The 22,999-nt window shown below is 40.3% G+C and overlaps 1 protein-coding gene across 10 annotated transcripts in view; it reads left to right on the forward strand.

Annotated features, from left to right (window-relative positions):
• Positions 1-22,999, forward strand: part of LOC109916239 (elastin) — a 225,182-nt gene that overhangs the window by 15,493 nt on the left and 186,690 nt on the right. For all 10 annotated transcript variants that reach the window (XM_048612512.1, XM_048612514.1, XM_048612505.1 and 7 more), the window contains exon 3: positions 19,852-19,929. In XM_048612512.1, the coding sequence (XP_048468469.1) occupies positions 19,852-19,929 (78 nt within the window). The remainder of the gene's footprint in view (positions 1-19,851; positions 19,930-22,999) is intronic.

A 22,999-nucleotide genomic window follows, 5' to 3' on the forward strand; every position in this document is an offset into this window, starting at 1 on the left:
TCTGATTAAAGAACCTATCTCTGACGTCTCCCCTATATCGACCTCCATTCACTTTAAAACTATGCCCCCTCGTAATAGCTACCTCCACCCTAGAAAAAAGTCTTTGGCTCTCTACTCTATCTATACCTCTGATCATCTTGTACACCTCTATCAAGTCACCTCTCATCCTTCGTCGTTCTAAAGAGAAAAGCCCTAGCTCTCTCAACCTTTCCTCATAAGACCTTCCCTCCATTCCAGGCAACATCCTGGTAAATCTCCTCTGCACCTTTTCCAACGCTTCCACTCTTTCCTGTAATGAGGCGACCAGAACTGGACACAATACTCCAGATGTGGCAGAACCAGGCTTTTGTATAGCTGGAGCATAACTTCACGCCTCTTGAACTCAATCCCTCTATTAATGAAAGCTAACACACTACACGCCTTCTTAACAACTCTATTCACCTGGGTAGCAGCTTTCAGGGACCTGTGGACATGAACCCCAAGATCCCTCTGCTCCTCCACACTGCCAAGAATCTTTCCGCTAACCCTGTATTCTGCTTTCAAGTTTTTTCTTCAAAAATGAATCACCTTCCACTTTTCAGGGTTAAACCCCATCTGCCACTTCTCAGCCCAGCTCTGCATCCTATCAATGTCCCTTTGTAACCTAGAACAGCCCTCCGCACTGTCCACAACGCGACCCACCTTCATATCATCTGTGAACTTACTAATCCACCCTTCCACTCCTTCGTTGTTGCTACTATTTCATTTTATTCCTTAAGGTACAATTTTTCTCTCAACTCAAGTCTGTTGTAGCTCTGTATCTAAAGCTTTCTAGAAGTCCTTTTTTTTTTTAATTCATTCATGGGAAGAGGGCATTACTGGCTAGGCCACCATGTATTGCCCAGAGGGCAGTAGAGTGTCAGTCACATTGCTGTGGATCTGGAGTTGCATGGCAGTTTTCTTCCCTATAAATAAAAGTCTAATGATGACTATGAATTCATTGTTGATAGTCATCATTAGACTCTTAAATCCAGATATTTATTGAATTTGAATTCTACCGTCTGTCAAGGTGGGATTTGAACCCAGGCCCCCAGATATTACCTGGGTCTCTGGGTTAACAGCCTGGCAATAATATCACTAGGCCACTGCCTTCCAGTCTTACCCAGTCCTTTGTTACCATTCAAAAAAAATCATTAGTGAAAACACAGTTTCCTGATTAGAAAACCATGCTAGCTGTTGCTAATCAACCCACCTTTTTTCCATATGTCCACAAATTGTATTCCAAATAATTATTTCTAGAAGCTCCTCATCTCATAAATTAAACTGAGTGGTCTCTGCTTGCTGGGCTTATCCTTGTAAGTTTTATTTTGAACAAGAGTGTGCTATTTGTAATTCTCCAGTCTTCTAGCACCTCCCTTGCATCTAGGGAAGAATGAAAAATTATGGCCAGTGCCCCTGCAATTTCAAAACACTTCCTTCAATATCCTTTGCCCTACATTTTTCCCCATTTTATTTTTGAGGGAATATGCCTTTTGATTGAATCCAAATTATACCCTCTCTGAAGATCGCTGATTGCTCAGTTGCAGTTTTCTCCCCACCACTTTTCCTTCCAATCTGTCTTGTACAGCTCTGCTCTTTGCTGCACTTGAAGTTGGCTGTCCACAAATGAGTTTTCTTACTGATCATTGTCCTTCTCCAGCAAAATCCTAAACCATACAATATAATCATCTAAATAAAAGCCTAAAGAACTGTGGATGCTGTAAATCAGGAACAAAAACAAAGTTGCTGGAAAAGCTCAGCAGGTCTGGCAGCATCTGTGAAGAGAAAACAGTTAACGTTTTGGGTCCAGTGACCCTTCCTCAGAACTGATGGTGGCTGGGAAAATGTCAGTTTATATGCAGAAAAAAGGGGGAGGGGATGGGGTAGGGAGTAAATGATAGGATAGAGTCTAAACAGAGAGAAGAGCAGTTGGACAGACAAAGAGTTGGTAATGATCAGGCTGGGAGGGTGAATAGTTGTTAATGGGGACTATTAGCCTGCCATTACACACTACCTGTTATTAGTCACTATGTGGTAACAAGGCCTGGTGTGTGGGGTAGGGGGTTGGGACATGGGAGGGTATTCTATAGTAGCCATGTCTGCCTCTCCAAGTATTTTGTGAACCCCAGTATTCTTGTCTAATATTATTCTCTTGGTTCCAATACTCCTGCTAAATTAGTTTAAACCCCTCCCAATAGCACTAGTAAAATATCCAACTAAGAAGTTAGATCCAGCAAGTTTAATGCATCTGGCTTCTAAATGGGACATCTAATCCTGTGCCTGTCCCAGGAATCCCTTCTGCTTCATCTTTTCTAACCATATGTTCATCTATGTTCACTTGCATGTGTCACTGGGAGTAATCAAGAGATTACTGCATTTGAGGTCCTATTTCCTAAATTTCTACCAAGCTCTTCACATTTGGATTGTAGGACCACATCCCCGTTGACTGGGACCTCTGTCTGTTCACCCTCTGAGTGTCCTGCAGCTGCTCTGTAACGTTAATGACCCTTGCACCAAGAAGGCAACATACTATCCTGAAGTCCTATCTGCAGCCAGAAAAGCACCTGTCTGTTCCCCTAATTAATAAATCCTCTATCACTATCAATTTTCCTGTCTCCTCTTCCTTTTCTGTACAGCCAATCTACTCATGGTACCACAAATCTGGGTCTGACTGCACTCTCTTGAGGAACTGGCACCCTCATTGGTTTTCTGTTTTAAAAGTTCAATGTAAATGGGACACCTGGGGACTCCTGCACTATCTGTCTATCTCCCTTGGATTGCCTGGCTGTCACCCATTTTCCTTCTTAATCCATGGTGTAATTACTTCTCTGAATATTTAATCCAAGTAATTCTTAGCCTTGCAGATGTCAGTGATGCCAGCTGTCACTCAGGGTCAAAGTTTCTTCAGCTGGCAGCATATCCTGTGCATGTAACCATTTTGGACACCAGCAGAATCAATGACCTTTCCACATATTACAGGCTACATACTTCACTCAGTCAAACCAAAATGCAATATCTTGACTTGACTTCCCTTGTGTTAACAGTATGCTATTTTGGATTACTTGTATTGCTTCATTATTATTGGTCCTGACTTTTCCTTTATTCCTGGTGTTTCTCCATGAAATCCAAATATAACTATTTCTTTCTAAATTAGAGAAGGCTATTATTTTTCATGTTAAGCTGTAGGTAAAATTTGCAACACACACCAGATAATGGCTATCTGCAACTCTCCCATTGTATTACCATTAAATCTCCCAATAATATACCCTGAGGGTTACCATTTCTCAGAAATGCAGCTAGACTAGACATATAAATACTCTGACTACAAAAGCAGGTTAGAAGCTGATGTTTAGTTCATCATCTGGCTCCCAGGCCTTCATATTATTCATAAGGCACAAATCAGATGTGTGCTGGAAGACATGCCACTTGGCTAGATAAGTGGACCCCAACAACATAAGTTTGACATCATCCAGGAAAAAGCAACTCACTTCAGTGGCACCCTATTTAACACCTTTAACAAATAACTCCACTGATAGAGTGACCACTGTGAGATGCTCTGCAGCAACTCACCAAAGCTTCCACGATTGCACCTTCCAAAACTGTGACCTCTATTACAAGGGCAGCAGATGCATGAGAGCACTACCACCTGCAAATTCCTCTCCAAACTGTCCTGGTTTAGAACTATATCATTCCTTCACGGCTGATCAAAATCTACTCCCTAACAGAACTGTGGGTGTACCTACCACTGCAGAAGTTCAAGAAGATGCTCACCACCACTTTCTCAAGAGGTTGATATTAAATGCGGTCGAGTATTCTAGCAGCAGAATGGTAGAAAAGTTGCAGTGGCACAGAAGTGAGCCATTTAGCCCACCAAGTCTGTATGGCTGAATAAACTAACCACTCATTGTAATCCCACTTTCCAATGCATGGACCATAGCCTTACAAGGTGCAGATCCAGGTTCCTGTTTAAATGTGTTGAAGGTTTCTGTCACAGCTACAAAACTGTCAGTGAATTTCTGACATCAACTACCCTCTGTGTGAAAATATTTTTCTCATGCTCCCTCTTCCTTTTACCAATCCCCTTAAATCTATACTCCTGATAATTGACCTCTCCACTGAGTGAAACTGGGTTCCAATATGCACTTTATGCAAGCCCCTCTTTAATCTTGGAACGCCACAGTTTGTCACTTAACTTCCTTCTTTCTAAGGAACACAACCACAGCTTATCCAATCTTTCCTCCAGTGAATAGTGGGAACAATTTACCTTCATTTACTGTCTAGTCCACTCATGATTTTAAGTTTTTCTGTAAAATTTCCTCTGAACCTTTACTTCGCTGGCAAATTTATAGTTTGCTGTAATCTGTTAACAAAGTAGATGATTAAGGTAAGACAAGTGCTTGTGAACAAAGTGAAGTACAGCAAGCAGAATTATGCAGAATGTAGTATGAAATTGTTATTCTGCAGATGGAGATACAAGTACTGTCAGTTCCAACACTAACTGAAGCACTTAACTGCCCCTCATTTGTTCATGCACCCAGCTATTAAGTAGGTGATACAGTTAGTTAATTAATTAATTGTAAAGACAGAACAGGAACTGGAGCTCTTATAGTGCAGTGATGGTGCTCCTACCTCTGAACTGGGAGGCCTGGGTTCAACTTCTATCTGCTCCCTCAGAGTGTGATACCAACTCTGAACAAGTAAATTTAAAAAAACAAAAGTGATTTTTTTTTTTAAACAAAAGGGAGAATAGATAGGACTAGTATATAGAAGGAGCCTTAAGACTGAATAATCAGAAGTGGGCACCATAGGGGCTGAAGTTCATTATCTCCCCTATTAACATTTTTGACTTAACTCTTCCCTCTTACCCTACCCCTCCTATTTTTTGTTATTGTTACATTACCCTGGTGAACAGAGCTTCTAAATAAGTAACAATTTACTTGTTTAACTGGGTAATTTGTTGTAGGTCTTTGAATAAACGACCTAATTCATAATCACCCATCGATGAAGAAAGGTACCTTGGTTTCCGTGATCAACTGGCTTGGATCTAGACTGACACTGATGCAGAAGATGGTTGCCTAGAGGTGAAAACTGGGGACTTGTCTGTCAGAAAATAATTCCAGATGGATTTACTTTGGAGGAGGATGACTGAAACCAAATGCAAAGTTTTGGCATATGACTTCCCATTGAATTTTTGAGAAGCTAAACCTGTGACCAGTGGAAGAATTAAGTAGATATATTGATACTGATTATGTTTTTACCAAGAAAAAAAAACATAAGTGACAGTGCCAAGACCAAATCTTTCTCTGAGAAGCAAAATCAACTGCAAGTCTGAGACGTAGGATCAGAAGTAGGCCATTGGTCCAAAGAGTCTGCTGTCTCATTTGAATGAGACCATGTTTGATCTGATAATCCTCAACTCCTTGTTCTTCCCATTTTTTCCCCCATAACCCTGGATTTTCTTGATTTACACTCAAGGCTGAGACAAATTTTTTTTTTTTAATTAACAGCCTGCCCTCCACAGCCCTTTTGCAGAAAAGAAGTCCATAGACTTCATCTGTCTTAAGTGGGTGACCCCTTACTCTGAGAGCATCCCCTCTGGTCTTAAACTCTCCCAAACTCTTAAACTTCCTGCATCCACCTTGTCAAGTCCTTTAAGAATCTTTGTTTTAACTAGGTTACCTCTTATTCATCTCAACTCCAATGAGTCAGTCTCAAACTACTTGACCTCTCTTCATAATGCAGTGCCGCTGAACTCAGGATTAACCCACTGAAACTTCTTTGGACTGCCTCCAATGCCAGTGTACCATTTCTTTTAAAAAGGGAACAAAAACTGTTCAGTATTTCAGCTATGGTCTGATTACTGCCTTGTGTAGAATTAGCAAGACCTCCCTAATTTTAATCCATTCCCTTCCAATAAAGGCCAACATTCCATTTGCCTTCTCTGTTAGCAGCCGAACTAGTGTCATGATTTTTTTATGATTTATGCATGAGGACTCCCAACTTTTTTTGTGCTTGGAGCTTACTGCAGTCTTTCCCATTTAAGTAATATTCACAGATAGTAGGAACTGCAGATGCTGGAGAATCTAAGATAACAAGGTGTAGAGCTGAATGAACACAGCAGGCCAAGCAGCATCAGAGGAGCAGGAAAGCTGGTGTTTTGGGCCTAGACCCTTCTGACCCTGCTAGACCGTCTGACCCTAGACCCTGCTCCTCTGATGCTGCTTGGCCTGCTGCGTTCATCCAGCTCTACACCTTGTTATCTAAGTAATATTCAGCTCCTCATTTTCTTCCTGCTAATGTGCGTAACCTCACATTTTCACACATTTATTTGCCAACAGTTATTTTGCCTACTCACATAACCTGTGTATATCTGTAACATATTCTTAGAGCTACAGGCTCAAAAATGGGACACTAAAGAAGGTTTGGAAACTGTGTGTATTAAAGTTCGTGCACAAAACTTATAAGAAAAATAACCTGTTAAATGCATATGACACAGGGTCAGACTTCGATAAATTTAGAAAACACGATTGATACTCCATAGGAGAACACATTAGAATTTGACAGACTATCTGAAAGATTGCAAATATTCTACTTGGATATTTTTAATTCAGTGCTTAACCTTTTTAAGTTGCACTAAAGTGTCAAACATAGATATATTCCTAATATTAACTGGAGTAAGATTTTCAGAGAGAAGCACTTTTTTTGGGAACATGCATGCAGGGATAAAGGCATTTGATATGGTTAAGATGTTGGAAATTTAAGCAAACCTAATAGCATTGTATAAAGCATCAGAAATAAATACTTTTTGAGGAGACACTGTAAATTATAAGAGAATGGCAGAGAAATTGTGGAAAGGTCCAGGTAAAGTAAAAGGTAGTGATGGAAAATCAGTAATTGTACAACATGGCGAGTTAGTGTGCATACCTTGAGGTTAATCAACATTAATTTATGTATTTACAGAGTACGAATAAGTTATAGAACACGTTATCCAAATTAATAAAATGTGCTATCCCCATCTACACTTACCTAGCTTTGCATTCTTCTTGAATTTCATAAATCCTTCAATATTCAGGACTAAATCCTTGTCATCCTGCAGTCATGACTCCCTAATGGCTATCAGATCATATTTATTTACTTTGTGCTTGTCAATTTGTTAATATTGTTATATATACAGCACATATTCAGATACAGAAGCTTTTATTTAATCTTTGTAATATCCATATTTGACTGTTGCTGTGTTGAGATTCCTTTCCCTCCTGTTCATCTTGCTATTCTCTGAACTTAATTTCCCATATCACTCACTTCCTGTCCTGCCTGGACACTCTGCCTTTCTTTGGAGACTCCTACCCAAGCTTAATCCCTCACCACTGCCCTTCTACACCCTTTATTTCCCTAGCTATGAAGTATATAGGAGCACCGGTCCCAGCATCGCTCAGTGCAGGCAGTCCCAATAGTACAGATTCTACTTTCCCAATACTAGTCAGTGCTCGATGAACCAGAACCCACTTACACAGTAATATAGAAAATAGGAGCAGATCTAGGTCACTTGGCTCTTCATGCCTGCTTCACCATTCAATATGATCATGGCTGATCATCTGACTCAGTACTCTGTTCCTATTTTCTTCCCATAACCTTTGATCCCTCTCGCCTTATGATCTATATCTGACTCCTTGAAAATCCCTGTTTTGGCATCAAATACTTTGTGACGTCAAATTCCAGAAGCTCACTACTCTCCTCTTTATCACACTAGTGTTTCAGCCACACGTTCATTTGTCTATTTGTGTTTATTCCATGCCAATTTACACATGATCCAGGTAACAATACAAAGGTTATATCTTTTTAATTCAGCACTCAACCTCTCATTCCCTCAGCAGAACCTCTTTCCTAGTTCTACCTATATCATTAGCAGCCAGGCATCCACATGCTGGAGTATGTAAAGAACTGATAATATTGGTGGACTCTTTCAGTCTTAATTCCAATTCATACGGTGTATTTGGCAAACCTGCCCAATGCTACTGTGCTTGGCTCTGCATGTTGGCCAAATTGTTAATAGCTGAGAACCGGCATGAGTAGTCCTCCTGATGAGCAAGTGTCTGATCTCTGCGAGTCCTTTGAGTGTCAAAGGCTTGGAGCATTTCTTCTTGGACCAGCTGCAAACATGTCAAAAATGTGGTCATCAGATTGTGTGCTTCTTAGTCTAATCTGGAAAGAGTACCCACGGTGGTGAAAGTGTTTGAGCTCATGGAGTATCCATGTGACTGCCTTGTGGTATATCCTCTGTGGTATTTTTGGTTTCCTCCTCCCAGGTGAAGCTAAGTGAATCTGATCCTTATCTCATTGTAGAGGTTTGCTAGGTGCCACTAGTGCTATCATAAGAGATGGAATTAATTTTTGAAGATGTGCAAAAGCTTGTGTAGATTAAGAATGAGTAAACATTTTGGTGGCAATGGGAGTGCAGCACACACAAATGAAGCTTATTGGATTGGTTCCCTACTGACAGTGTTCCTATCCTTACTTGAGAAATCCTGTTTACTTTAGCCAGATCTATTATTTTCTTTTTGTGGAAGGAAGGAGGAGGCTCTATCTTATCAGACACATGTTCCTGCACCCGACCCCCAAAAAACAATCTGGTTGGACCTCTCTGCCTGAATATGGGCCATCTTTTCCTGCAGAAGAAAAAAAAGAATTTGAGAATGGTGGAAATGAAGTTAGAGGTAAAATATGAGCAGGAGAGGTAGTGGGGTGTCTCTAGTGAGTGAGCAGGAAATGTAGAGGCATTAAGGATTAGTCGGTTAGGAAAAATGTGATGGTTATGAGCCCATGAATGGACATGTTCCGTTCAATACTGAGTTGTAGTCCATGAGACTTGGTGAGAGGTGTATGCTATGGTCACTAAGTTTAGTGCCAACCCTGTGAGTGTGAAGTAGTATAGAGAAGATAGTGGTACTTATCCTTGAAAAGCACAGAAGAGCATTGACCTCCTTTCTGCACCTGCTGTGCATCCCTGTTCACTTGTACCACAATGCTGTGCTGCTCTATGTCCAGGTTGATTGGGTCAGTTGACCTGAACCTGTTAGATGCTCAGTAAAGAACAGGACAGCCCTCCTCTCCATCACGTTGTCCACCAGCATCAGATCCCTATCCTGAAAATGGAGAGTAAGCTTGCCTTTGCTTTGCAACATCACCAGTGTCAGTTTACAAGTCAGGAACTGCTCATCGGGTCTGAAATGATATGCAGCTGGACTTGAAGTATGGCAGCAGAGGTATGAAAGCAGGAAGGTCACATCACTACTTTGGCCACATAATTCCAGAAATTCAGCCTAACAGTTTGGTTAAATAAGTAATGAGGTGAAAAGTGGAAGAATGTAAGAAAACTTTCCCAGCCAAGGTTGGGCTGGATGCCATATGTTTAGTGCTAACCTTGTTAGCTTGCCATCACACCAACTGCAAATTTGTCTCATTTTCTTTCTTTTATGAAAGACTGGTTGTATTGTATGGAATTTTAAAAGTTGTTACTGATTGTATGAAAAGGTAAAAGAATATGAATTTTTTTTTCAAAGATTTTTGTACATAAGTTTCACTAAGGGGAATGTTAATATAGCGCAGTTGAGCAAGTTATTGGAGTTAATTAATTGACTACATAGATATAAAGGGAGATATCCATAAACATGGATAATTTAATGGAGGATAAAGGAAATAAACAATAGGTGGTGTGGTGTGGTGTAGCAACATTTCAGTGGTGCATAAAAGCATCTTTGGATAGAAGAGGAGAGGTGGGTACCACAGGGTCTGGGGTGGATTATTCTCCCCACCAACTCCATTTTAATTTAGTTCCCTCCCTGTCTTCCTCACCTTCCCTATTTTTGCAGTTGCATTGCATCTGGAGGGAAGTGCTTGTAATTTGTTTAATTCATCAAACAGATAATTTGGTCGTAGGTATAATAAAAGAATTCCATGTTACAACTTAAAATTTTCAGTCAAAGTCCCTTAAACAATTATCTACTGAAAAGAACAGACAAAAGGGTATTAGTTGTCATTAGAGAAGTAGAGGGGCTGTGTTGGAAGTGGTCTACTGTTTGGGATTAACTGTAAAGTATTAATTTGTTTTGATGCAAGAGGCCCAAATTTATTAATCTGCACTTCTAGCCCAATACCTAACATGACAAGCCGAAAACAGGAAATCATGGTAATGTGCCCATGATCGTCAATCTGAAGATTACCTTCAGAGTGTCATCACTTAGAAAACCATATTTAACTTCATCAGACATTGGCAGAAATTTATAGTACCAGTAGAAATAAACACTGGAAATAAAACTTGCCAGTGAAAACGTTTTTTGGATGACTTTTGCTTTTGCAAGTAATGTCATTTTGTTTACAAGCGTGATGCTTACTATGCATCTACTGGTCTTGTTGATTTTCCTTTTATGCTAAACTCTATTTTTCCACATTTGATTTCAGTTGCAATTATTTGCAATTCTTCTAAATTGGTATGTTACTAACATACATTCTTGTATTTTTAAATAGATTAGTTGTACAATTGTGGCAGTCACATTGAATGTTAAAGACCAGTGCAATGCTGTGATCAAGCACTCTCTCAACAGGAACAACAGCTGATGTACTCTCTCGGGGGCTTGAAGTCATTAAATGAACAGCTCATAACAATGTGTGCATGTACCATTTTAGAGCTGTTTGGTTCATAGCTTATGTATACCGGCGCAGGCTGTAAGTCTGAAAAGATTATAATTGAAAATCATTCACAAAAATGGTTTGTTATTTTCACCTTGATTGGGAAACTGTGACTGCAAATAATGTGTCCTTTTTTATAAAAAGCAAAATAGATGTTAGGAGAAATGATTTTTTGTTACGATTGTGACTGCCATTGTCATTTGACTCCTAACTTACTTTTCATTTTAAATGAGTAGCCATTAAAATACATTCCATGAAACAATCTTAACCCTTCTACATCATAACTTTTTAGTTACTTTCATTTCTCCAAGATTTTACCTCCCTAATTGCCAGCTCCTTAATTATCCTGGATCAACGCCATGTAAAATTCAGCAGAATCTCACCGACAGTAAATTCCATCAGTCCTATCCTTTCGAACCTCCACTACACCTTTAGCATGGCAGTTTATTTATTTTTAAGTTGTGTTCTCAAATTACTCCAGTACCTATTTTCACCTTTCTCATCCTCCTTGAATCTCTGGTAAAAGTATCAGAGCATATAGCCAATCTTCTCTCCCCTCAATCCTTCCACATCACGCTCATTAATTAAACATTAAATTCTGATTTTTTTTTATTGAATCCAATTAGACCATCTGCTGTGATGGGATTCAAACCCCGGTCCCTGGAGCATTACGTGCCTGTCTGACTCACTAGTCTAAGAAACAACAGTCTGATGATAATGAGATAGTAGGAACTGCAGATGCTGGAGAATCTGAGATGACAAGGTGTAGAGCTGGATGAACACAGCGGGCCAGGCAGCATCAGAGGAGCCGGAAAGCTGACGTTTCGGGCCAGGACCCGAAGAAGGGTCCAGACCGGAAACGTCAGCTTTCCTGCTCCTCTGATGCTGCCTGCTGTGTTCATCCAGCTCTACACCTTGTTACCTCATAGTCTGATGATAATGATTCGTATTTTGTATACTAAAATGCATGAGCTTTGGTAAGTGCTGTAAACACTTATAGTGCTAAAGTAGCTTAGCCAATTCATATTGCATTTCACCTAAGGCCAGATATACATCAAAATAAGAAACTGATTTCATTCCTCTTTCCTCCACTGAACAGTACCCACCCTCTCTTTAAGTTTTCATATATAGAATCATCATAGAATCCCTACAGTGCGGAAACAGATAGGACCAACATGTCCACACTGACTCTCCGAACAGCATCCCAGAATCGTAGAATCCCTACAGTGTGGAAACAGGCCCTTCGGCCCAACAAGTCCACACTGACCCTTGGAGCATCCCACCCAGACTCACCCTGTCCCTGTAAGCCATGCATTTCCCATGACTTATCCACCTAACCTACACATCCCTGGACACAATGGGAAAGACACAGGTTCATCTGATACAATGTATTGAAAGTCTGCAAATAGTGAATATTTTTATTCATTCTTCATTATCAGCGCGTACGGACAGAAAAGAAACAACGTATAAATTAGAAAGTGCTCGATACATACTACTTTTCCCATGGAACCGGCTTCATCATAGTGGATGATCATCGCTCGTGCATTCAAAACGTTGCTCATGAGCCGCCCGTCCCCGCGATCCGCGCAGGCGCCAACCGCCCGTCCCCGCGAGCCGGGCGCATGCCAACCGCCCGTCCCCGCGAGCCGCGCAGACGCCAACTGCCCGTCCTCGCGAACCCCATCTTCCCTGCTGCCTGTTGTTTGATTGTTATTTTGGTACAGTCGTGTTATTTTGATGCTATTTTCACGCCGTTTGAAGAAATTGCGGGTCAACAAAAGTTCACCTTTCACTACTTTTTTGTGTCTACGTTCCAGAACCAGCCAGCTGTCGATGAGGTGGTAGGAGAATCATAGTCACAGTGGGAAAGATCTATCCTGATTATAGTGTCAAACAATACGTAAACAGACTCTTCAGTCCAACCAGTCCACCCCACCATAACCCCAATCTAAACTAGTCCCACCTAACTGCACTTGGCCCATATCCGTACAAACCTTTCTTATTCATGCACATATCTAAATGTCTTTTAAACATCAAATGCAGGAATAACGTGGGAAATACAGGGATCGGGTAGGGCATGGGTCTGGTTGCGATGCTCTTTGGAGGGTCAGAGTGGACCTGATGGGCCAAATGGCATGCTTCCAGACTGTAGGGATTCTATGAAAAGACCTTTGCTATTCACTGTATCCAAGCCCCTCATGATTTTATAAATCTCTGTAAGGTCACCTCTCAACTTCCTACTCTCCAGTGAGAAAAAATCTCAGCCTTTCCGGCTATTTTTATAACTCAAACCATCCATTCCCAGCAACAGCCTGGTAAATCTTTTTGAACCCTCTCCAGTTTATAATATTTTTCCAACAACAGGAAGACCAGAATTGCATACAGTATTCAACAAGAGGCCTCACCAACCTCCTGTACAACTTCAATATGACATCTCAACTCTTACGCTCAAAAGACTGAGCAGTGAAGACAAGAGTGCTAAACGGCTTCTTAAACACCCTGTCTACCTATGATGCAAATTTCAAAGAACTATATGCCTGAACTCATTGGCCTCTCTGTTCTACAACTCTGCCCAGGACCTTACCATTAATTGTATAAATCCTCCTCTTGTTTTACCAAAACACAATACCTCGCATTATTGAAATTAAACTCCATCTGCCACTCCTCAGCCCATTGACCCAATTGAGCAAGATCTCTTAGTAATCTTAGATAACCTTCTTCACTGTCCACTATACCACTAATTTTGGTGTCATCCGCAAACTTTCGATGCCTTCTAAATTCTCATCCAAATTATTTATATAATTGACAAACAAAAGTGGACGCAGTACTGATCCCTGTGGAACACCACTGGTCACAGGCCTCCAATTCAAAAACAATGCTCCACCACCACCCTCTGTCTCCTACTGTGAAGCCAATATTGCATGCAATTGGCAAGCTCACCCTGAATCCCATGTGGTATAACTTTCACTAATTAGTCTACTAAGCGGAACCTTATCAAAGGTTTTACTGAAGTCCAAGTAAATAACCTCTACCGCTCTGCCCTCATCAATTTTTTCGGTTACTTCCTCAAAAAACTCAATCAAGTTTGTGAGACGCAATTTTTCTTGCCCAAAACCCATGCTGACCATCCCTAATCATTCCATACCTCTCCAAATGCATGTAAATCCTATCTTTCAGAATCACCTCGAACAACTTACCACCAATGTCAGATTCATAGTTTCCAGGCTTCTCCCTACAGCCTTTCTGATTAGCCACTCTCCAGCCCTCTGGCACCTCACCTGTGGGGTTATAGATGGTACAAATATTTCTGCTAGGTGCCCGGCAATTTCCTTCCTAACTTCCCACAATGTCCTGGGTAACCTTGATTAGGTCCCAGAGATTTATCCACCTTTGTTTTCTAGGATCTTTAGCACGCCCTCTTCTGTAAGTGAACTGTTTTCAAAACATCAGTATTTATATTTCACTGAGTTCTCTAGCTTCCATTTCTTTTTTCCACAGTAAAAACTGATACAAAATATTCATTCTCTCAGTTCGTGAAGTTCAACGCAAAAACAACCTCGTTGATCTTTAAAGGGCCCTACTCTCTCACTAGTTGCTCTTTTGTTCTTAATACTTGTAGAATCACTTTGGATTATCCTTAACTATGTTGAACATATTCCAGGAAGTTTTTCTTCATCATATTGGTGCTCATTCGATTTAGCCAATCCATATGTATATTGAACTCGCTTGTGATTACTGCATTCCTCTTGTTACATACGTGTCTAATTTCCCAATTTATGCCTTGCCTTACATTACCACTACTGTTTGGTGGCTATAAAACACTCCTACCAATGCTTCCTGAGATAACAAGGTGTAGAGCCGGATGAACACAGCAGGCCAAGCAGCATCAGAGGAGCAGGAAAGCTGATGTTTCGGGTCGGGACCCTTCTTCAGAAATGCTTCATGCTCCTTTCTGTTTCTCAGAGCCACCCAAACAGATTTTACATTATGTTGTTCTGCTTGGAAGAAGTTCTCTCACTAACACACAGATTCACCAGCCAAACTCCTTTTACTTGTTGGCTTGCTTTCCTAAATGTTGAATATCCTTTAATATTAAAATCTCAGTATTTGTCACCCCATAGTCACCTCTCTCTAATGGAAATAAATCATACTATTTTTTATTTATGCTAGTGCCATCAATTCACTTATTTCATTACAAATACTGCATGAATTCAGATAGAAAACTTTTAATTTTACCTTTTTAACACTATTCTGTAATCTTGCCCTTGTTGATTTCTAGGACTTGTGTCTGCTGCTTTTTATTTTCAGATACTGCTTTTCCACTTGCCAAAAATCAGTTTTGTTTTCATTTTGTGTGAATTTATTACCAGGTTCCAATACCTGTGACAAACTGGTTTAAACCCTCTCAAACAGCCTAGTAAATCCCCTTGCTAGGCTTGCAAAGTGGCCTAAAATAAAGTACTAGTAAGTTGTACAGGGATAGCAAGAATTGCAGATGCTGGAGTCACTGTCAATACGGTGTGGAGCCAGAGGAATACAGCAGGTCAGGCAGCATCAGAGGAGCAGGAAAGTCAATGTTTCAGGTTTACAGACTTCACGTCCTGATGAAGGGTGTAAACCCAAAGCGTGACTTTCCTGTTCCCCTGATGCTGCCTGACCTGCTGTGTTCCTCCAGCTCCACACTGTATTAACTACTAGTAAGTTGTAACCCACCTGCCCCAGAAATCTGAAGCACTGCCTCCTGCACCACTTTTCCAGTTACATGTATACTTGCTCTTATTTCTGTTATGCCTATTTCTATAGTTACTAGCACATGGTATTAGGAATAGTCTTGAGTTATTGCCTGCCTCCCTAAATTTTACATTCAGGACTTCATGCCACTTTCTGCCTGTCGATGTCAATGTGGACCATGACCTTTATGGTTCTTCACCCTCAACCAAAAGAATGTCTGGCAGCTGCTTTGTGACACCCTTGACCCCGACACCAGGGAAGAATAAGCCACACTAGAGTAATTTTAACGCCCACAGGAACTGCTATCTGTCCATTTAACTATCACAGGACCTACCAATATTGCCCCTTCCACTCTCCTTCTGTCCCACCTGTGCAGCAAGCCACTTGTGATGTCATAAGCTTGACACATTACATTCTCTGATGAACCGTTACTGAGTGATGTAGACTCAGGGGTCTCTATAGTACCTGTCTGCTCTTATAATTATAGAACCCCTACAGCATCAACCAGGCCATTTGGCCCATCAAATCCACACTGACCCTCCAAAGAGCATCCCACCCAGACCCATGCCATACACTAACCCTGTAACCCTGCATTCACCATGGTTAATCCACCTGACTTATACATCCCTAGACTCTATGGGCAATTTAGCATGACTAATCCACCTGACCTGCACATTTTTAGACTGTGGGAGGAAACTAGAGCACCTGGAGAAAACCTACGCAGACACAAGGAGAATGTGCAAACTCTACATGGACCGTCACTGGAATCAAACCTGGGTCCCTAGTACTGTGAGGAGACTGCCCAGAAGTCATCCATTCCCTCTGCCTGGCTGGTTTTCATCTATAGTGTGACTTCTTTGCTAAATATGTTATCACAGAATTCTCTGCTTCCCAGACACCACAGTGAGTCCAGCTGCCATTCGAGCTGTTATGGAAGCAATTTTCATACACATGATCATCTCTCAAAATGCTAATGTGCTTCTGTGATTGTTGGGGGGAGTAAGGTAATAGTTCTCCCTTAGAATTCGAATAACCTGCCTCACTGCATAAGAAACCAAGGAATAATCTCCCTGATTACTCTGAGCATTGTCCAACATTCTAATAGGCTCTTAGCAATTTTTCTATTGCTACTGTTCCATCGTCCATTTTCATTATTGCTACAGTTTTATTGACAGACTTCTTAGGCATCCCTAACTGATTTATGTTTCAACATCACACCATTTGCTTTTATATGATCTGTCTTATGGTAGTGGAAGCATAGTGACTTTATTTAATCAACTTATCCTCTACACTATTATTTTTGTTAACAGACAGCTTCTCCCTGTGGCCAGATCTTTTCCATTCCTCAACTTGCCTTGAATGTTTACAAGTATAGATTTGTTGTCTACTCGCTATCTAAGTGGTATATTGAACCTATTTACTAGAACAGCACTATCCCTTATCTTAGAAATTTTATGGTTTGACTTAATAAGTAATGGGATACTGTTTTTAAAATGAGATAGTAAGAACTGCCGATGCTGGAGTCAGATAACGGTGTGGAGCTGGAGGAGCAGAGCAGGCCAGGCAGCATCAGAGGAGCAGGAAAGAAGGGTCCCGACCTGAAACGTCAACTTTCCTGCTCCTCTGATACTGCCTGGCCTACTGTTTTTAAAATGTTCCTTTATTATTATTTCCCTCACATTCTCCAATATCTCTTCTAATTTTATTGATCAAAACCATAGTCAAAACATAAGTTATTTCTCACCAGCAAATTATGTGAATTCAATGGGTGGCATGCTGGCCCAGTGGGTAGCTCTGCTGCCTCAGTGCCAGGAACCCAGGTTTTATTCCACCCTCAGGTGACTGTCAATGTGGGGTTTACACATTCTTCCTGGTTTCTGCCGCGTGCTCTGGTTTCGTCCCATAGTCCAAAGATGTGCAGGTTAGGTAGATTGGCTATGCTAAACTGCCCATTGTGCCCAGGGATATGTAAATTAGGTGGATTAGCCATGGGAAATGGAGGGTTACAGGGAAAGGGTAAGAGGATGGGTCTGGGTAGGATGCTCTTCGGAGGGTCGGTGTGGACTTTTTGGGCCGAATGGCCTGTTTCCACACTGTGATTCTATGAAAGAACTGCTAATGCTGGAAATCTGATACAAATACAGAAATTACTGGAGAATTCAGCAGCCCTGGCAGCATCTGTGGATAGAAAGCAGAGTTAACATTTTGAGTCCAGTGACCCTTTTGCAGATTTCAAGCATCCGCAGTTCTTCACTTCAAATTCAGAGTCTGTTGTGGCCAGTAGAGGTATGGTATAAGGAGCATTCTCCACTGTCAGCCCCACCAACTTGGTCAGAACAATAGCTAGATCAAAACAAAGTAGGTCTCAATTCATCATCAAACTATTAGTTCCTTCTTTGCCAAAAAAAAACTTCCTTCAGATCATGCTGGCCAAATGTTTTTCTCTTTTTGAAGACCTGTTTCCCATTTCTATCCACCCTTGCCAGCTTCACTTCATGTAATTTCAGTTGCAACTTCTGTATTTCTTTTGTAATTTGAGGTGCTTCGCTTCTTTTTTCAGTTCAAATCGCTTCATTTGGAGATCTACAGAACTGAAAAAGGCCCTTCAGCCTATCAAGCCTGGAAAGTTCAATAGCAGCTACCTCACTACACTAATCCCATTTACTAGCACTTGGCCTTCTATACCTTGACATATCCCTAACAAAGGAATCAAAATTCTATGATTCAGCTTTCTTATCCTCTGTTTTTAATTCTGTTTTCAACTTTCCTACTAATGCTTTTAACCTTAACCTTTATTACTTGTTGCAAATCACTCAGGGCTAAAGCTTTCATTTATAGGACAGCCTCTGCCATTGATAAAACCATTCTGCTTTGCAAAAGAGATAGGATTAAATGGTGAATTTTACTATTAGTTTAAACCTTTGGCAGTCTCAGCACCTGTGTTTATCTACAGAAATCCTGCAAAGAGCCTGCAATTTTGTTCTGATTTCAGTCAATGCCAGTTTTTTTTTAAAAGAAGGTGAAATCTTAAATAACAGTTATTTACTGAAAGACTGAAGCTACAAGATTCCATTGTTTAAAGCAAAACAAAACTGCTGACAGTAAGGGAATCAAAGTAGTCACCAAATTCTATCTTGGGTAACCACCTATATTCTAAATTTCATAATCAACTTAGGTTCAGCACGAATTTACCGGTAAATTGTGGCAGCTTAAATTATAAATTGCACATTCAATAACAAATACAACTAAGACAGATCTTCAGCTATTGGTTTGGCAGTCCACTCCATATGTATGTTATTAATCTCAGTAACAAAATCCTTCAACATTTCAGCTTCCTGGAAATAATTTTAGCTGCTCTTCTGGGATTTAGCCTAATTTTTTTTTTCTTTATTCATTCACGGGATGAGGGTGTCGCTGGTTAGGCAGCATTTATTGCCCATTCCTAATAGCCCAGTGGGCAGTTAAGAGTCAACCACATTGCTGTGGGTCTGGATTCATAGCAAGGATTTTCAACAATGAAGGTATACATCTGCAGAACCTGCTGAACTCTAGTAACAATGGTCTGGATGTTTTAATCCACCAATGTTATCTTCCAGTAATAGAAACACTCGCAGCAACAAAATATTATCTGTTCTGAACTTCTAGATCTTCTTCAACTTGCCTGTACTGATAGGAATCATTATCTGAGCTCTAATGTCTCTGTGTTCTTTTATATGATTTCACCTACCTTTAGTTATCCCCCAGATTTAGTTTTTAATCTTAGATCCTTTAGAAACTGGAAATGACAGTTTCTCAATTTTTTTTGCGGTTCTCGTATTCAATACGTCCATCTTTACAATTACAAACTTTGAAACGACAGTTTCTAGCACGAGACATATCCAAGCTAAGGCTGAAAAGGACTTTTTGTTGGAGTTTTGCTGATGGTGGATGAGAAATGAAGGTGAGGATAGCATACATTTTGGAGGTATGATGAAATGGTCTTGGTAATGGTACATAATTGAGGAAGAAGCTCAACCCAGTTTTCAGCCATAGTTTGAGGATGTGCATTTGATGACTGATATATCAAATAAGGAGTTTTCTGCAATCAGGACCAAAGAAATTTGTTCTGAACTGGATAAAATCATTTCAGTTTTGCCACATTAACTGTGGGAAATGGTTCCTCAACTTGTGAATAATGTTGGACAGCAAGTTGAAAAGTCCAGGAGCAGACTTTGGATCACTTGAGGAGGCAGAGAAACAAGGTTAGCTGCAATCATTGTCTAAGTGGTTCCTGACCTTTCTCAACCTACTTAGTCTGAGCAACAACAATGAAAATATGATTACTGCTAAGTTGTCCCTAAAATGCCTTACGTGATTGCAAGCCTTAGTTGTGACCTGTAATTAATTACTAACTTTTATTCTGTCTTTGGATTGTAGGGGTGCAAGCTCCTGGACCTGGAATTTTACAGCAACAAATAGCTGCTGCATCTAAAGCAGCCAAACTTGCAGGAAAAGGTAATATATTTGCATCCTGCATTGTATAGTGACTCAATGATAAACTGTTATTAGACATGTCAATAAAATCAGAAATGTCTCAGCATGATAGAGGATGAAGCAGGGAAAGAAGAACTTTGGATTATATAGCATTTCCATGACCATGGAGGATCTCAAAGTATCTTTTTGAAATGTAGCCTTTTGCTGAAATGTAGAAAACATGGCCAGGCATTTGTGCCAAGCAAGGTGTCACAATTGACAATGAGGTAGTCAATCAGATTTTTTTAGTGATATTAATTGAGTGCCAACTCACCAAGGATAAATCTGTGCTTTTCAAACAATGCCATAGGATAATTTGTCTACCTGAGAAATGAACTCAGTTTCATGTCTTATTCAAAGATAGCACTTCCAAACATATATTGTTCCCTCTATTATATTGGGGCATAAGCAGAGATTTTTGCCTCGGCTATCCAGCATGGGACTTGAACTGACAGCTTTCTGACTCAGAGACAAAAATGCTACCATGGAGTCAAGGCTGACAAGTGCTGAATTTATGAACTGATAATATCAAATGCTCCCCTTCCGCCAGCATTGCCCTTTTTTCCTTCAAAACTACTTTTCAATTCTACCCTTCTCTCTTATAAATGTCTTGATTGAGAGCCCCTTTGTATGCAACAATTTCCTATTCCTTTAGTGACCTCTCCCAACAGTATTTCTTTTCATTGTATCAATCTGGCTCCATTTAGTCCACAGAAACAACAATTTGCATTTACTGGTACCTTTAACACAATAAAATGTCCTAAATATGCGTGATGGTTGTGCTATCAATCAAATCTTGCAACACGTAAGGAGATATTAGAACAGGAAAAGATTAATAAATGAGGTAGGTCTTGGGGAATTTCTTAATAGAGGAGAGAAGCACTGAGAAGTTGTAGGAGAGGAGGTAACTGCAGAACTTGCAACCTACACAGCTGAAACCATGGCCACCAATAGCAGACTAATGAAAATTGTGGATGTACGATGGGGAAATAGTTGAAAATGGGCAGAATTACAGCCATTCCCCAGCTGAGGTTTCCCAGTTTGTTACAGCGCTAGCAGAATACCTCAAACCATTAAGCTTCTGGATGAGAGAGAACAGACAGCCTCCTCTTGGTTTTTCAATAGCCCCTTCCCCTCAGTTGGTCACAACAAATTTAATTATAAAAGGACCTTCTCCTTTTTGGATACTTTTCTGTCATAATGAAATCAACTTTTAAAAGATGCGCAGTTTAACAAAATGAGTGAGTTTATTAATTACTTAGTGAAGGAAGTAGTAGAAACATGACACACACACCCAGATTTGAAATAAAGGTGAGTCCAAAAGATAAAATTAAAAAAAGAAAGATCAATTTCTAAATTGTTTGTGAAGAACAGGTAGTTGAACATTGCAGCTGCTGTGATGGATCTTACCACAAGTGTGACGTTGTTCAACTACGAATCAATTTCAAGGTTCTTTGACGTTTCAGGTGCATTGAAAATTTTTTGTCCTGGCTACTTTTGCCAGTGCCTGACTAGCAAATCTCAGAATGAGAGTCTTTTACTGAAAACACAGATGTGTTTAAATGACTTCTCAGAGAGGTAACCATCACAGCACACTAGTCCACACAATAAGACATCAGGCCACATACACAGGTCAGGATTGAAGCTTACTTTTAATTCCTATTCCTCTATTGTTGAAAACGTGAAAGTGCACGTGTATTTCTCACTCAAACTGTTGTTTGTATTACCATCTGAGATACTACCAGCAGATTCAAATTCAGCTTGTAACGTATTTTTCCCTTTGAAGCTTCTTTAACACCTTGTCAGGTGTGACATGCCAGAGTGAGTGTCTGTCTGTGTATGTGCCTGTCTCTCTTTCTCTCTAGGCAGCCACTAAATTGCATCTTGATCAATGTTTGGCTGTGTGTCTTTTACAAAAATAAAATACATGTTGTAATTTATGTTCAATACAGCCATTGGTGATCTGGAGTTCTGATTCTTCACGCTTGCCCAACATGACAAATGAAATGAGATTCATTCTCAGCTCATTACAAAAAGGAGAAACAAGGAAGAAAAACAAAAAAAATCATAAAACAACAATCACATTAATTCCCCTAGCCTTCGTTAATTATCTAAGATCACATTTGGTTTCATGGCACTTTGGGTAATTTTTAAGCAGAATGTTGTAAGGAGCAAAGTCCAATGGAACAATGTAGCCATCCAGGTCTTAACTTTAGTCAAAAAGAAAAAGGAGGCACATGTAAGGTTCAAGAAACTGAAGACAGACAGAGCCATCGAAGAATGCAAAGGTGGCAGAAAAGAACTCGAACAAAGAATTAGGAGGGCTCAAAGGGGCCATGAAATGTTTTTGACAAACAGGACTAAGGAAAATCCCAAGGTATTTTGTACATAAAGAGCAAGAGGGTAACTGGGGAAAGGGTAGATCAATTCAAGGACAAAGAAAGAAATTTATGCATGGAGGAAGTGGGTAAGGTCCTTAACAAATATCTCACATCGGTATTCGCAAAGGAGAAGGACATGGTGGATAGTGAGTCTTGGAAGGGGTATGTTGGATATTCTAGAGCGTGTCAATATAAAAAAGGAGATGTTGAGTGTTTTGAAAAGCATTAAGATAGACAAGTTCCCAGGACCTAATGGGATCTATCCCAGAATGCTGAGGGAGGCAGGCGAGGAAATTGCTGGGTCCTTGTCTGAAATATTTGTATCCTCTTTAGTCACAGGAGAGATCCCAGAGGACTGGAGAACAATCAAAGTTGTTCCTTTGTTTAAGAAGAGCAACAGGGGATAATCCAGGAAATTACATGCTGGTGGGCCTTAAACCAGTGGTAGGGAAATTGTTGGAGAAGATACTTAGGATATAATTTACTCACATTTGGAAAAATATGAACTTTTTAGCGATGGGCAGCATGGCTTTGTGCGAGGAAGGTCATGTCTCACAAACTTGATTGAGTTTTTTTTGATGAAGTGACAAGCATAATTGAAGGCTGGGTGGTAATGGTATATTGATGTCTCCATGGATTTTAGCAAAGCCTTTGACAATGTCCCTCATGGC

The sequence above is a fragment of the Rhincodon typus genome, chromosome 26 (assembly GCF_021869965.1).
Source record: "Rhincodon typus isolate 14 chromosome 26, sRhiTyp1.1, whole genome shotgun sequence".
Taxonomy (NCBI): domain Eukaryota; kingdom Metazoa; phylum Chordata; class Chondrichthyes; order Orectolobiformes; family Rhincodontidae; genus Rhincodon; species Rhincodon typus.